Below are 15,019 nucleotides of genomic sequence, written 5' to 3' on the forward strand. Positions count from 1 at the left end.
GACCTCAAAACCACTTTTTTCCCCCCTTGGTGAAACATAGTGAAAGGGGAAAGAAATAAGGAACATGGTAGAAGGGAAAATGACTAAATAAAGAAGGAGAAGGAGAAATGAAAACGTAGACCCATATCCATCATTTTCAAAGAGGAATTAATATTTTGAGGGGAAGAATGAAACAGGAACAGGATCCTCCCCCTAGTTCCCATAATTCCCTCATCCAGCACCAAAATTAGCCCAGAATTCATGGTCTAAGATTTACCTAGCCTTCACCTCAAGTGGAACAATAGAATTTTAAGTCATTTGATATTTTTTGAAATATATATATATATATATATATATATATATATATATATATCACTGTGGTAAGAGCATTACTAATTATTCTGTGCAGGGTAGACTACATTTTCCCTAAAAAGCAATGAAACTTTCCTCAAGAATTAATTGATCCAGGGAGTTATCTCAAACTATTTATATAGCTTCCTGGTAAAAAAAGAAAAACTCAGGGTATGAAAAGCTATGGTCTCCTAAAGCTTGACACATTGCTGATGCAGACCATAAGCACAGAAGTTTGAAAGTAAAGATACTGCTAGAATGCCATGGGGCCTTGTGTAAGGGATCCTAATGAGGAATCCCAGTAAGTCTTGGGGGTGCCTTTGTGTAAATTTGTTTGCTGAGAGCTTTGAAACATGTTCCCAGTTATCTAACAGATCTCAGGAAGCATTAGGAAGATTGGCCATCTTCCTGATGCCTTAATTAATGAACATCCTTTGTGAAAGGCCAGTGTTTACCCTGGAAAGGTGGCCAGCTCTTGGAGTAAACAATCCTTCTAAAGAAATGAACAAACATTCCCTTCAGGGAATTTCTTGCCACAAAAAAATCCTGTACCTGAGGGGATTACTCCTCTAAAGGGCCACATATTAAGTGAGAATTTTTAATAGTGCCTTCTTTGTTCTCAGACTATAAAAACCCCTTAGTGGAAAGGAACTTTGAGAACTCATTTAGGAGGTTTGGTACCACTTGCCTGACACTGCCTCCCACTCAAGATTCTGGATTCTGGACCCAGGTTCTCCCAGCTGTTAGAATTCAGATGTTGGCATTTCCTTGTAGTGGTTATGATGTATATTGTCTGTTGTCTATTTGTTTCTTATATTGTCTACACATTCTCTCTCTCTCTCTCTCTCTCTCTCTCTGTATATATATATATATATATATATATATATATATATAGTCTTATATTGTCTTATTAACAATCACTGTTAACTGCACATTATTTTTATGTTATTTCCTCTTTTTCTTATATTTTGTTTAACTCAAGGTAATAAGGTAAGCAGTAATAAATTTGTACCCAATCTCTTTAAAATTATGATTGTTGAATGTGAATTCTGAACCTAGATTAATCCTACACCTTCTCAAGTACAATAATCTTCAAGTCATGGCACAGTTGCTCTTCAAGCATTCAGTCAGTTTGATCCTTTGTGAGCACATTTGAAGTTTTCTTAACAAAAAATAGTGGAGGGGTTTGCCATTTCCTTCTTCAGCTCATTTTACAGATGAAGAAACTGAGGTAAACAGAGTTAAGTGACTTGCCCAGAGTCACACAACTAGTATCTAAAGCCAGATTTGAACTAAGAAAAATGAGTATTCCAGCATTCTATCCACTGCACTAATGGTGATATTGTAGCATAGGACCTGAAAGAAAAACTCAGAGATAACATTGTTAGTCAACAGATTTTTAACTTAAAAACAAAGAAGATTTTGTTGTTGTTCAGAGTTGTTAGTCATGTCTCCCTCTTTGTGACCCCATTTCAGGATTTTCTTGGCAAAGATGCTAGGATGGTTTGCCACTTCCTTCTCCAGTTCATTTTACAGATGAAGAAACTGGGGCAAACAGCAACCTGCCCAGGATCATATAGGTAAAAAATATCCAAAGTTGAATTTGAACTTGTGAGGATGAGTCTAGTATACCACTACTATGTCACCTAACTGCTCAGCAAAGGAGAGATATAAAGAGATATTATCTGAATGTTGTTTCTTTGTTTGTTTGTTTTAGATTTTACCATAGAGTTTCTTTTCTACAGAAAAACAAGGTAAAAATAATTGCTTGCTCTATTCTGGCTGGCTACACTAACAAGACATAAAAATATGCAAAAAAAAATCTGCTCTAAAATGCTTTAAATGATATATTGTTTAGATAATTAATTGCAGCAAATGAAACATTTGTACAAGCAGGATACCAATGATATATTATGTGCAGACAATAAACTGCAACAAAGAAATAGCTCTTAGAATAGGACAGAAAGTACAAGATGTTTCTTTAGTTACACATGCTTATACATGTGCTTACTCCACAAACTACAAATTGTAGTTTGTCACTTCTTGGAATCAAGATGAACTTGGGTTCAGAAGTAAGCTCCATTTCAGCACAGAGAGAAGTTCTTTGCAGACCATCATTCCTGCCTTTTCCACCAATTATTTAGAGAAGCAGTGCACGAGGAGTTGAGACCTATTCTTTAACCCTAACTCTGCCATGAACTCAAGGTGTGATCTCAGTCAAGTCAATTCACTTCTTTTAGTTATTATTTCCTCCTGTACATAAAAAATAAGGGTGCTGCCTGAGTTTAGAGATATCCATAGTTTTTCATTGTGAACTACATAAAAAGAAATTCATAATGTGTAAGTTACATGAATTTAGTTTTATAATTAATTTTTCTTTCATTAATAATTCAAATTGACCAAATTCAATTAGAGTTAACACCTGACAATAGCGGATTACACAAAATTAGCTATAAATAGGTTGTTAAACTCTACTGGCCTACTATGATCAAGTGTGCTAACATGGGAGCAAGGTTATTACTCCTGAATAAAACTGACTCATGAGTGCCCTGAGACAACCCTTCCGCAAGGTGTACACGACTTAGTGTAAAACCAGCACGTAATATCTTTTCCCAAACACCTCTTTCAAAAACCACATCCCCATGCTTTGTTTCTTCAGATCTGTTCTTTGTTCCTCTTTGTGACCTGATTGATGGGCTCTCTGCTGAAGCCATATATTTTCCTCAGTAACTAGAACCCTATATAAATACTTACTTGGATATAAGCCCCCTAAATACCCAGGCCCCTCCTATGATCCCCTGTGGAACACTGAGGGCACCATGAGCCACATGACCCTAAACCTGTAAGCTTAATAAATTAGTGATTGCTCTGATCCCAGCATCACTAGTGTTAATTTTTCTGCACCTCCTCCCATTCTTTGCCTTCTGTCTTTTTTGACACTGGAAAGTCATATAGTATCTCTTTATACTCACTTCACTTCTGGCCCATAAAATCAACATAACCATGCTCAGAGTGAACTCTTTCCTATGAAGCTCTAGACACTATCACTTATTCTTAATTGCCTCCAAAAAAGAAAAAAAAAAAAAAAAAGAAATCCGTCAGGAAGAAGCAATTCCTTCCTCCCTACATATACAACAGCCAGTTCAGTCAATAATCCCTGCTATTTTCTGCCAACGTTGTCTGAGCCCCCATGACTCAAATCTGAACATTCTGTGCCTTTGCTCACTACTGGCCACCTCCCAGCTGCATTTCCTTCTCATTTGTTCTTTACTCTGACAGATGTTGAAATAGCAGGGCCTGCCTCACTCACTGTCTAACACACACTTTCTTAAAATCCAAACTCTTCAGGGCTTTTTTTAACACTAAAGATTTCCACAAAGTTTCTTTTCTAATTAACATAGTGAGGTTGCTCAATTGGACACAATCCCCTATGTAATTCCTCCTCTAACTACTGACCCTGGATTTTAATTACTGCTCCTTACTGATGATCGCCTGAGAAAGAGGGCAAGGAAATCACTAAGGTTTGTCAACTTTTCTATTTTCTTGATTTTTCCTGCTGTGTGTTCAGAGCTGGTTAAATGGATTTTCTTTTTATAAATGTGTTTGTATTTCTCAAGTGAATGCACATTAGCCCTTTTAGAATTCAGAACTATTATACTGATTCAAATCTCTCAGGTTCTCTCTCATTGTGACTCTTATTTTGATGGGCACAAAGCATCTCCAGGAATCTCAAATTATAGATTTAGAACTGAAACATTAGACTTCATTGGCTCCAGTTTCCTCACTTTGCAATTAGCATTAAAGAACAAGCTATTTTTCCCTTCTATTACCTTCCATTAAGGGGCCTATCTACTCTGCATCCAAATACACAGTTCAAACTGGGTTTAATTCTGGAGGAGTTGGCCTTGTTAACAAAAGGACCATTTGGCTTTTTTTTTTTTCCTTAAATTCTTCAGCTTGTTAAAGCTCCACCCTCAGGGTCCTAAGAAAAATTCTTCCAAGTTCATATTGTGGTTTACATTTATGGTCTCTCCAAAAGGGGAAATAAAAAGATATTCGATTTACAATAATAATTATTTATAGGACAAGTAGTTATTTCCTACTCACAAAAACATTCTATTATCAAGCATATTTCTAAGTTTTCCTCACATCTTACAGAAAATGTAAGTTCCCCATAAATTCTCTGAATTCTATTTCTGGAGCAGCAAGGTGGTACAATGGACAGAACACCAATCCTGCAGTCAGGAAGATCTGAATTCAAATCTTACCTTTCTGAATAAAGCAAAGTGAAGTGAGCAGAACCAGGAGAATATACACATACTATCAATAACATTGTATAATGAAAAGTTACATCACATTTTATACTACACTAAGTCCTCTGTTCTTTTAGAAGCATTATTCTTGAATTTAATTCATTCACTGATCTTCTGTAAAGTCTAAAATCTTTCCCGAAAGTCTACTAAAGCCTTAATGAAATCACACAGCTATAAATACATAAATATATTTTGTTGTTGTTGTTAGCATGTAGTCATTTTGGTTGTGTTGCAGCCCTCTATCCAATGTGTAACCTAGCTGACCTATATTAATATATACACATAACTAGCCAAAATGTAGGCTCATACACACAACATATTCAAATGAGGTTAATTCTTGTCCCTGACATATACAATTCTGACTCATTAAGTTCCATAACTTTTCAGTGAATTTGTACAAAGTTATTTCTGATATTCTAATATCTAACATATTTCTAAGTTTCCCTTACATCTGACAAAAAATATAAATTCCCCTGTAAATTCTATTTCTGGAGCAGTTAGATGGTACAATGGGCAGAGCACTGGCCCTGAAGTCAGGAGGATTTAAGTTCAAATGTTACCTTTTCTGAATAAAGTAAATTCTACTCCAAGAAGCTCAAAGTATCATAGAACTGAAAAGGATCTCAGAGGCCATCAAATCCATCAAATCTAAACTCTCCTTTTACTAATGAGGAAACTGAGATCCAGAGAGAAAAAAAAAGTTGATTTGCCCAAGTGATAGGAAGTGACAGATATAGAACTTGAACCTAGTTCTTCTCAATCCAATAACTAGTCAGTGTTCTCTCCACTGTACTTAATTTCCCACTTCAGGTCAACATTCAGTATTCAATTTCCTCTTATTGTTTCCCTTGAAGTTAAGATTTCAGTCATGGAAAGGAGGAAAAATATGGCAGCTCTCACAGAAATCTGGATTTTTTGTTTTCCCAGTGAATACAAATATTCCTGACAAAAAGTTTCAGGCCGGTAACAGGAGGAAGAACAAACCTTTCTGAAGATTGTGTATATATTTCTTTATTGACACATTCACATTAACAATTACACACCCAGGCTGGTGAAGAACTTAGGATGCCAGATGGCTCTACCACACAAAAGGACCTACATTAGGTCACTGGTTCCTAGAGGTTTTCTTAGCAACAAAGGTTTTTTGAAAATGTGTTCTTCTTAATAAAACACAGTCTAGGTGTTGAAAGTTTCAATGATCTCATAACAAGAAGGATTCTCTCCAATGCAAATATTTGCACAGTAGTAATCATTGCAATGTAGGAGTGTGAAGGTTCTTGGAAAAGCATAATCTGTACACGGTGACATTTTTCTGGATGAGAGTTCAATGAAAAGGATCCCAAATTGAGGAATGTCAGTTTAAACTGGACAAAATCCAGATTAAAGGATACTTTAAAATAAATGCAACTCTTTCAAACAATAGCTGGCATTCAACTGTCAAATATTTCCATAGGTCTAGAACTAGAAGGGAATCCAAAGTCTTTTTAGTTCTATCCCTTTATTTTACAGATTAGGAAATTGATATAAATACAGATTAAGTTTCTTGCCCAAGGTCACACAAACAAAAAATGGCAGAATCCTATTTTATACTGAAGTACTATTAGTGTAGCATTCTTTCCTCTGAATCAAGACAGTAAGGTGGCACAGTGGACAGAAGTGACAAGATTTATAACAAGGAAAATTCATCTTCTTGAGTTCAAAACTGGCCTCAGATACTTACTAGCTATGTGATCCTGGACAAGTCCCTTAATCCTGTGTGCCTTAATTTTCTCATAAGTAAAATGAGCTGGAGAAAGAAATAGCAAACCACTTTAATATCTCTGCCAAGGAAACATCAAATAGGTCACGGAGAATTGGACATGACTGAAATTATTCAACAATATCTCTGGGTCAAAGTAGAAAATTCCAGTTAAGTTGCCTTAACAATGCTATAAAAGGGAGAGGGAAGGAAACAAGCATTTATAAGTGTGACATTTGTGTGAATGTGTATGTGTATAAAAAAATAGAGTGAGAAACAGAGAGAGAGAGAGAGAGAGAGAGAGAGAGAGAGAGGTGGTAGCTAGGTCATAGAGTTCTGGGCCTGGAATTAGTACCAGAGTCAGCAATCAGCCGCTAGCCACAGGAAGATGGGAAGCCTGGCCCAGCTAAATTTGGAGATTGGCCATGAGACTGGCCAAAAGGAGACTGAGCCACTTGGCAACAGCAATTCTCAGAGTCATTCTGTTATAGTGGAAAATGGGCTGGTTTGGGCATCAGGACCCTCAGAGGTCAAATACCATCTCTATGTTAGACCTAATTCTGTGTCTCTGGGCAAACTATTTTACTCATTTTTATTTACTCATTTACTCATACTTACATCACCAAATCATTAGCACTGTGAAATGAGATGATTTTGCTTTTGCAAAGCAAACTCAAAACACTCTTACTCTGGGCTGGGTCAGATTCAGGCTCAGTCTTTCTCACTCTTGTGAGAGACTCATTTGATGAATTGGCAGGTTAGTCAGGGAAGTTAATCTAGATAATGGTTAAAGTTTTACCCCTTTCAAGATTTGAGTGGTTTGCATTTATTTATAGCTTGTAAAAGGCTTGAAATCTCCAATGGTACACACCCTGAAACAGACTATGAAAGGCAAATAACTGAAAGGGGGAGGGAGGAACCTGTTTTCATCTTAGAACCTGCTGTTAGACTTTTGGGACCAATAAAAAGAAAGGATTAAAAAAGCTTATACTCTTTATTCTTTTGGGAATTGTGAAGAAGGTACTCAATCAACATAATAGAATTAGAATAATACAGTTATCCCTTCCACATCATGATTTTACCCATTTCAGTTTCAACATATCATGGATTAACATAAGAAATTAAATGAGAAATTTTTGAGAAGCTTGAAGAAGCTGCAGGAAATATATGAAGGCCAGCAAATTACACAGAAAACATTTAGAAATTTAGAAATACATAAAATATATGTATAATATTAAATGATATAGCCTATGACCAAATATTTAGCCCAAATTTTACAATAATATGCTGTAAATGTCCCATAAAAGAAAAAGAAAAAAAAATCAAACTTCTCTGGTAAAAAATGAAGGACAAAAAATTTTATGAGGATTTTTCATATCTCCGAGGCACCATACCCCCATAAAGTGGAAGTGTGTGTGAAATTCACAATTAACCCATCTACAATAAAAGAGACTGAAACAGACTTCTGAGTCAATAGCACTTTATTAAATGCTCCATGGTTCCCTCCATTGAAGTGGACCTCAAATCTTCCTCACAATCTGAGATGTCTCCTCCTTCCCAGGCCCTATTTTTACAGTCATTCTGGAACAGCTATATCAAATACAAAATAATTCTACTGATCAACATATGACACATAAGCAAAAATAAGCAAAATATTATGTCAGCAGGTTCACAAGTTGAGTAAAATAAGAAATATCTCCACACAAGATGGACAGGCTTCTCCTTAGTTTGGGCAGGAGGAAGTGGTACAAACTATTACAGTCAGTGACCTAAATGGTCATAAGATGGTCACCTACTCCTATTAGACAAGGCATTATTCTGAAAGTACAAAAATATTTTAGGGGACTTTTCATATAACTATCACCTCTGCTACATTGGACTTAGTCACCATGACAAGGAAAAACAAGGGTAGAAGGCCTTTAATTAACTTCCTATAGTTAAGTAAACTTAGAATCTACTCACAGCTCTGGGGCCTTCTATACAGAACTTTGATATGATTCCATCAAATTGATTAATACGGATTGGTATAGAGTAGGGATGCAAATATTCAGAAATACATAATAATTCATAATCATAAATGAAGGTAATCATGAAAGACAGAATAAAAATTCATAATAATAATAACTAGCATTTATATAGGGTTCATTATGTACCAGGTACGGTGCTATAATTATTTTCTCATTTAATCTTAACAACAATCCTGGAAAGCAGGTCCCATTATGATTCCCATTTTAACAGATAAGGAAAGTAAGCCAAAATAAAGGTTATACAAGGTGCCCAGAGTCATACAGCTAGTAAGTGTTAGTTGCCATATCTGAACTCAGCTCTTTCCCAGCTCTAAACATGGTGCTCTATCACCAAATCAATTAATTTTAATGTCAACCATGTTCTCCAGTAGTCCTCTTTTTTTGTTTATTTTTAGTTGCTTTTTTTGATAAAATGGGAGTAAGTGACTTGTCTGCAATAATACAGCTAATAAATGCCTGAGACAAATCTGAATTCGGGTTCTCCTGATTCTAAAACTAGTGCTCCATCTACCGCCCTATCTATTTGCCCCTAACCCTGATGATCTTAAGGAAGTTCTAAGATGAAAGTTATCCTTGTCAGATAAATGAAGTCACCTCTTGAGAAATAACCTGGATCTTGAGAAAGGTCATCGAATTTTGGATTTAGAGGGTCCTTTCTACTAGTACACTTGTTAAAATCCATTCTTTCTACTAGATGATATGCAGATGAGCCCCAAGTTTATGGGGAAAATGTTTTGTATTTATTATTCTTACAATACCATTTCAGCAAATGCTTTTACTTTGAACTGATTTTTTCTTCTGGTTATTGAAAATAAACTTATTATTGGGACTCATGAGCTTCAGTATTAGGACGATAGTACCCTGAACCAGCTGTAATCATTCCCTAGATCACTTAATCCATGAGCACAAATGAAAGTAGTGCCCAGAGAGGATTCTACATGTAAAGTGAAAGGATTTTACATCCTGGGTCCCTTTTAGCTCCAAATCTATGGTTCTATGATCCTTGAACTAGAATGTTTGTCTGAAAAAGATGCAAATATATCTTCAATATAAACTATCTTCAAATATATGAATATACCCATATCCCATGTCAAGAAAGTGCCAAATTTCTTACACCAAAATGTCCCAAGGAAAGAGCCTACACTGGTCCATTTAGTCAAAGTGATAGGTATGGGCATCCACTTGAAAGGGATTTTCCAAGAAAAATATTCAAACACCTACAAATAAATGGCATCAACCCAACCCAATCAGGTGCCAATGATCCGCACATAATTGTTCCTCAAGGAAAGAAGAACTATTAGGCATTTTCATAATCTTGCTTTCATTTATTTAGTTTATTTGAGATTGTATTTCATAACCTTTTCTCTGGGTATGGTTTGTGCTAAGTCACATCCAAACATTTGAGACTGCTAAATAAATTAGCTTAGTGGATTATATAGCCACTGTATTTGGAGTCTTGTGTAGAGCCATTCACTTTGCCCTAAAATAAAAATGACTTGGTAACACTAGACTGCAATTTCCCCAGCAAGTCAAATATATACCTGTTGATATATAATTTATCCACAATGAGGAATGAAATGTGAAAATATCTGTTATTCTTGAAGGCCAAAGTCACAGAGGCCATTCTTCATTGAAAAATAATAGCTAGCTAGCATATATACTGCATTTTACATTTAATCCTCATTTAACTTAACTCATGTAATTCTCACAACAGTTCTGGTAGCTAGCTACTATCATTATCCCTATTTTACAGATGAGAAAACTGAGGACCAGAAAGGTTTACACCTTGTCAATGATCACATACCTTGTATGTGTATCAAGTGAGGGTCAAAATCATATATTCCTAACTCCAAATTCAAACTCTATCAACTAGAGCATCAGCCATTTCCTAGACTAATGGAAATAGGTTTGGTTAATAATAATGACAATAAATGTTAGCAAAGTTAATTGTTCACCACTCCTGGAAAATAACTCAAAATATTTGTCTTACTGAAAGTAAGATAAATTATGTTATTTTATGTGAAGGATAATACATTTCAAAGTGGTTTTTCCAAAAAAAATGACCATATTAAACAGGATGGAGTCAAAGTAATATGTTTTCCCTACTCATGCTGAATGTGTTCCTGGATTGGGTCACTTTAAGAAATCCTCGCTGAATTTGTAAAATAGCCAAGAGAGGCAGGGATTATTCACTTTACAATAAAACTCACTTTAAAATCTCCTTATGTAGCATTCTCTTTATGCTTATCTATTTCTGTCCACTGAGTACTTGGCAAAATATTGAGTTGGAAGGGGGAAGGGCCAAGTATAAAACTCCTAATCTAAACAGATTAGTCAATTAACAAACATTTATTAAGTATCTATTCTGTGCCAGGCACTATACTATTAGGGATAGGAAAAAAGGCAACAAAGAAAGAAGTGGGGAGAAAGGAAGAAGGGGGGAGAAAGGAAGAAGGAAGGAAGGAAGGAAGGAAGGAAGGAAGGAAGGAAGGAAGGAAGGAAGGAAGGAAGGAAGGAAGGAAGGAAGGAAGGAAGGAAGGAAGGAAGAAAAGAAAGAAAGAAAGAAAGAAAGAAAGAAAGAAAGAAAGAAAGAAAGAAAGAAAGAAAGAAAGAAAGAAAGAAAGAAAGAAAGAAAGAGAAAGCCCCTGGTCTCCAGTAGAACTCCAAGAAGTGTTGTGAGGATCAAATGTAAAGTTATAACATATGTTGAGTTACTGTACACATGCTATTATTTATCAAGGCAGCAAGGCATCTGCTCTGTGACTTTACCCCTAGAGAATAATAGATATTATCATATTTCATTCTCCTTTACAGACAAATTATATATAAGCAAATTAATACAAATAAGATATCAGAATGAAAATAAAGTCTGAAATTATAGGAGTATTTAGTTTAAAAATGTTATTTCAATGACAAGTTATTGTTCAGTCATTTCAGTCATGTTGAAGTTTTTGTGATTTTCTTGGATTTTCTTGCCAAAGATACCGGAATAATTTGCCATTTCCTTCTCCAGCTCATTTTACAAGTAAGGAAACTGAGGTAACAGGGTTAAGTGACTTGCCCAGGGTCACACAGCTAGTAAGTGTCAGAGAGCGCATTTGAACTCGTCTTCCTGCCTACAGGCCCAACACTCAGCACTTTAATACCACTTAGTTACCCCTATGTAAAGTCTTTTTCTAAAAATATTTTTTAAAAGACCTCTAAAAACTGGTTGTAGCTAGTGAACTCACTTAAAGATATCCCTAATCCCTAAAGATGTCCTTCTCCCTGCTGGACTTTTGCTAATACTCTGAAGTTTCAATAAGAATTTCAAAGGAAACATTTCTTTGATTTTATTCTAACCCTTCCTCTTCCAGAGACCTTTGTTCAATTTGTCACATGACCTCCGCTCCTGTTTAGAACCTGCCTCTATTCCCATTTGCCCTTTGTATTCTGTGAGTGTGTATATAGTTATTTTAAATACAGGTTTCTGTGCCAGTTGCCTACTAGCGATTCTGATTTTTATTCTGTTCATCTCTCTGCACCTACCACTTCCTCCTAGAATGCTCACCCTGGCAGATTTCATTAGGAAGGAGCCAAAGATAGTCCATGGATACCCCATACTTTATGCCTTTTCACATAACTGGGAGAGAATAGAGAAGTTCCAGTGGAGGCCAGATGACATTGTGATCGCCACATATCCCAAATCTGGTGAGTCTGGTGACCTTTGGAAACTCTGCCCTAAAGATTGTGTAGAAATTCCTCAGTTTTATCAAGTCCTTGACTTCCTAAGATAACATGGCCTGCCTTCCACAGTTCATGGTTGCGGGCAGAGATAATATTTTAGCAGGCAAAGGGAAAAAAAAAATGTTTTGTGGACTTCTAACACCTTTCCCTGCAAGCTTGTGGCTAGGGCTAAAAATCTAGTATAGTTAAATACTAGTGAAGGGCTTTTGAACTATTCACACACTTAGTTTATTTATTTGTGTTATTTATTGTTGTTATTGAGTCATTCCAGTTATGCCCAATTTTTTGTGACCCCATTTTCAGATGTTCTTGCAAAGATATTGGAGAAGTTTGCCATTTCCTTTTCTAGTTCATTTTTACAAATGAGAAATTGAGGCAAATAAGATTAAGTGACTTGCCTTAGTGACAGCTAATAAATGTCTGAAGTCAGATTTGAATTCAGGAAAATAAGTCTTCCTGGTTCCATGCCTTGTTCTCTAAAATTTTGTAAAATGAATACTTTGTGTTTACCATTTGAATTTCATTTTTAAAATAAAATATAAGGCCCACCTTTTAATTGAACAATGAAAGATCTACTTTAAGTCTAACCATTAGAGGATACCAGACTTTTAAAAAGAAAGTCCTTGGAGGATTTTGTTGGCCAGATGTAGGCCACAAGTTCATGGGTATAGTAATGATAACAGGTGTCCAGTATGAGTCAGATTATTCAATAAGGAGTGGTTTGGCACAATCTTCTACCTCTTCCTGGGCTGAATTTTTTTTTTTTAGTTATTTTATCCAAAGCAACACTGAACATTAAGACAAATAGCTAAAGTGGCTTTGAGACTTTAATTTGAGACTTTTAATTTAATTTTTGAGACTTAATTTGAATTAATTTCCATGTTTTAAGAATAATTATCACTTTTTTAATCACTAGATTTCTTTAAATCCCTATCAGTTTCTGATTGTTAATTCTCACTTACTTTCCTTCATCTGATTGTAGTTAGTAGTATAGATGCCATTCCTCTCATAGCAATGATAGTGGAATGGTTTGCCATTTCCTTCTCCTGTTCATTTCATAAATGAAGGAACTGAGACAAATAAAGTTAAATGATTTGCCCAGTTAATTCACATCTGAGGCCAGATTTGAGCTCAGGAAGATGTCTTCCTAATTTTACCAACCTGCCCTCAAGGATCTCCAGTGGCTCCCTATTGCTTCCAGAAGCAAATATAAACCTTTCTGTCTGGCATTTAAAACCCTTCATGGGGGGAAGAAAAAGAAAAGCATAATCTGGGGATATTAGGATGGCAGGAAATTCAGAATTAGTCATTTTAACCGTAAATGTGAATGGGATGATCTCTCCCATAAAAAGGAGGCGGATAGCAGACTGGATCAAAAGTCAGAACCAAACAGGGAGATACATACAGAGTAAAGGTAAAAGGCTGGAGTAGAATCTATTATGCTTCAGGTGAAGTCAAAAAAGCAAAAGCAAAAATTGATCTAATTAAAAGAGATAAGGAAGGAAACTATATCTTGATAAAGGGTACTATAGATAATGAAGCAATATCAATATTAAACATATATGCACCAAGTGGTATAGCATCTACCTTCCTAAAGGAAAAGTTAAGAGAGTTGCGAGAAGAAATAGACAGCGAATTAGGTATGATAGATCTCTGGAGAAAACTGAATGGTGACAGAAAGGAGTATACTTTCTTTTTAGCAGTTCATGGAACCTATACAAAAACTGACCATATATTAGGACATAAAGACCTCAAAATTAAATGCAAGAAGGCAGAAATAGTACATGCTTTCTTTTCAGATCACGATGCAATAAAAACTACATTCAACAAAAAGTTAGGTATAAATAGACCAAAAAGTAATTGGAAACTAAATAATCTCATCTTAAAGAATGATTGGGTGAAACAGCAAATTATAGACACAATTAATAATTTCATTCAAGATAATGACAACGATGAGACATCATACCAAAATTTGTGGGATGCAGCCAAAGCGGTAATAAGCGGAAATTTTATATCCTTAGAGGCTTACTTGAATAAAATAGAGAAAGAGAAGATCAATGAATTGGGCTTGCAACTTAAAAAGCTAGAGAAAGACCAAATTAAAAACCCCCAATCTATTATCAAACTTGAAATTCTAAAATTAAAAGGAAAAATTAATAATATTGAAAGTAAAAAAACTATTGAACTAATAAATAAAACTAATAGTTGATTTTATGAAAAAACCAATAAATATTACTTTGGTAAATCTGATTAGAAAAAGGAGAGAGGAAAATAAAAAGAAAAATAAAAAAGAGCCAGATAAGGAGACCAAATCCTTTTTCATCCAGGTAAGGAGACAGGATGTTTTTTATCAAGGTATTATCAATCAGACAGGATGGGTTTTTTGATAGATGACAAACAAGGAGCAACAGATAAGAAGCTTTATTGTTCTACCTTCCTTAGCTTGGTGTGCAGTTTTGAATAGACTTTCAGCTCTGATCCATCAGTATCAATAGTTTGCTTAATTGCTTAGGTAGGTTCATTTGATAGATTTTATATCCTTGACCTTCTATTTTCAGGTACCACTTGGATTAGTGAAATTGTGGATATGATTCAAAATGATGGTGACATTGAAAAATGTAGTCGAAATGCCATTACCGAAAAAGTTCCAATGTTGGAATTGTTTGTCCCAGGACTGAGGATTACAGGTATCTTCCTTGTTTTGTTTCTTTGATTGTTTTTATTGCTCTGTCTTCCTGAAGCATACCATAATGAATTAATATAGACAGAACAGTATTTGTAATTCTTCCTCAACCCAGATATGAATGATGATTATGTCATTAACAATGAAGATAATAGCTAATATTTATTTAGTTCTTACTATGTGCCAAGTATTGTGCTAAACA

The 15,019-nt window shown here is 35.3% G+C and overlaps 1 protein-coding gene across 2 annotated transcripts in view; it reads left to right on the plus strand.

Annotated features, from left to right (window-relative positions):
- The first annotated feature begins 3,616 nt into the window (after positions 1-3,616).
- Positions 3,617-15,019, plus strand: part of LOC100927717 (sulfotransferase family cytosolic 1B member 1-like) — a 35,005-nt gene continuing 23,602 nt past the window's right edge. The window contains exons 1-3 of one of the 2 annotated variants that reach the window (XM_031941903.1): positions 3,617-3,851; positions 11,950-12,098; positions 14,693-14,821. In XM_031941903.1, the coding sequence (XP_031797763.1) occupies positions 11,951-12,098; positions 14,693-14,821 (277 nt within the window). In that variant the 5' untranslated portion in view covers positions 3,617-3,851; position 11,950. The remainder of the gene's footprint in view (positions 3,852-11,949; positions 12,099-14,692; positions 14,822-15,019) is intronic. The other variant, XM_031941904.1, reaches the window with a different exon arrangement.

This window comes from Sarcophilus harrisii, chromosome 6 (genome assembly GCF_902635505.1).
Source record: "Sarcophilus harrisii chromosome 6, mSarHar1.11, whole genome shotgun sequence".
NCBI classification, from domain to species: Eukaryota; Metazoa; Chordata; class Mammalia; order Dasyuromorphia; family Dasyuridae; genus Sarcophilus; species Sarcophilus harrisii.